This window comes from Eimeria tenella, genomic scaffold (genome assembly GCF_000499545.2).
Source record: "Eimeria tenella Houghton genomic scaffold, Eth_scaff3383, whole genome shotgun sequence".
NCBI lineage: Eukaryota > Apicomplexa > Conoidasida > Eucoccidiorida > Eimeriidae > Eimeria > Eimeria tenella.
In genome coordinates this window covers 1301-2679 of record NW_013543174.1, presented here as the reverse complement: position 1 = coordinate 2679, position 1379 = coordinate 1301, and the positions used below count along the sequence as shown (strand labels likewise).

Genomic DNA, 1379 nt, shown 5'->3' with positions numbered 1-1379 from the left:
CTGCCGCTGCTACCGCTGCTGCAGTCAAGGAAGCAAGACTTTCTCTGCAACTCGCAGCCTAGCGCTTCTTGCCCTGCAGCGAAAGCAGCAGCAGCAGCAGCAACAGCAGCGTGCCTGTCCACGCAGCATTTCTCATACGCACGCATAATGTAGAGACTCCGGAGTCTAGCTGTAAGGGCTATGGCGCTCTTCATTGCCAAGGGTTTAGGGTTTAGGGTTTAGGGTTTAGGGTTTGGGGTCACCTGGGATTGCGCGAAACTTCTCTTGCTGTTGGCTTTAAATAGTGCTGCAGAATTATAAAAATAAAAAGACAAACCCTAAACCTCAAACCCTAAACCCTAAATCCTGAACTTCAAACCCTAAACCCTAGACCTCCAGGCCGGCAGCAGCAGCAACAGCAGAAGCAGCAGCAGACGTAGCAGCAGAAGCAGCAGCAGAAGCAGCAGCAGAAGCAGCAGCAGCAGAAACAGCAGCAGCACAAAGCACCGAATTTGCTACCTTGAAGAGGGGCCTCCACGCTGCCCTCTGCTTCGCAGCAGCAGCAGCAGGACCAGCAGCAGCAGCAACAGCAGCAGGAGAGTCAACTGGTCTTCCTCGCCATCCCCTCCTCAAGGGGTCTTCCACCAAAACTGCTGCTGCTGCTGCTGCTGCTGCTGCAGGGTACAGTTTGCCTTTTCTGAATGCTGCTGCTGCTATTTTATCTTCTATGGAATGGAATGACAGCAGCAGCAAACGGCCACCAGGCCGCAGCAGCAGCAGCGCCTGCTGCAGCAGCTGCTGCAGCGCGAGCGTCTCCTCGTTGACGTACATTCTTATGGCCTGCAGCAGCAGCAAGCAGCAGCAAGCAGCAGCAAGCAGCAGCAAAATAAAAAGGCAAAAGCAAAAGGAAACAAAAGAGAAAATAAGAGACAAGGCGGACCAATGGGCCATGCACTTTCTAACACAGAAGCTGATAGTGCAAAGGGAGCAGCAACAGCTGCTGCTGTTGCTTGTGCTGCTGCGGCTGCTGCTGCTGCTGCTGCTGCTGCTACACGGATAGGCGAAACGCATCTGCAGCAGCAGCAGTAGTGAGTGTGAAATACAGAAACCGCAGCGGCAGCAGCTGCTCCTTGCAGCATCCTGCAGAGCGGCAGTAGCAGCCGCACGCAGTACTCAGCAGCAGCAGCAGCAGCAGCAGCAGCAGCTCGAAGCCTCCTACTTGAAAGACCCTTGAGAGCATTTTGATATTTTGCTTCGGCGGGGCCGTGGGGGCGCAGCTGCTGACCAGCTCAACCAGCTCAGAGGTTTTCATGTGCTGCTGCTGCTGCTGCTGTTGCTGCTGCTGCTGCTGCCGAGATACAAGAGCTTCACTGATGCGTTTTGCCAGGGGCTCCTCGCCC

The 1379-nt window shown here is 55.0% G+C and overlaps 1 protein-coding gene across 1 annotated transcript in view; it reads right to left on the bottom strand.

Moving 5' to 3' along the window:
• Positions 1-366: 366 nt before the first annotated feature.
• Positions 367-1379, bottom strand: part of ETH_00040365 (S-adenosyl-methyltransferase mraW, putative) — a gene marked incomplete at both ends in the record, with an annotated part of 1932 nt that continues 919 nt past the window's right edge. The window contains 2 exons of the mRNA XM_013376352.1: positions 367-819; positions 1265-1372. Coding sequence (XP_013231806.1) covers positions 367-819; positions 1265-1372 — 561 coding nt within the window. The remainder of the gene's footprint in view (positions 820-1264; positions 1373-1379) is intronic.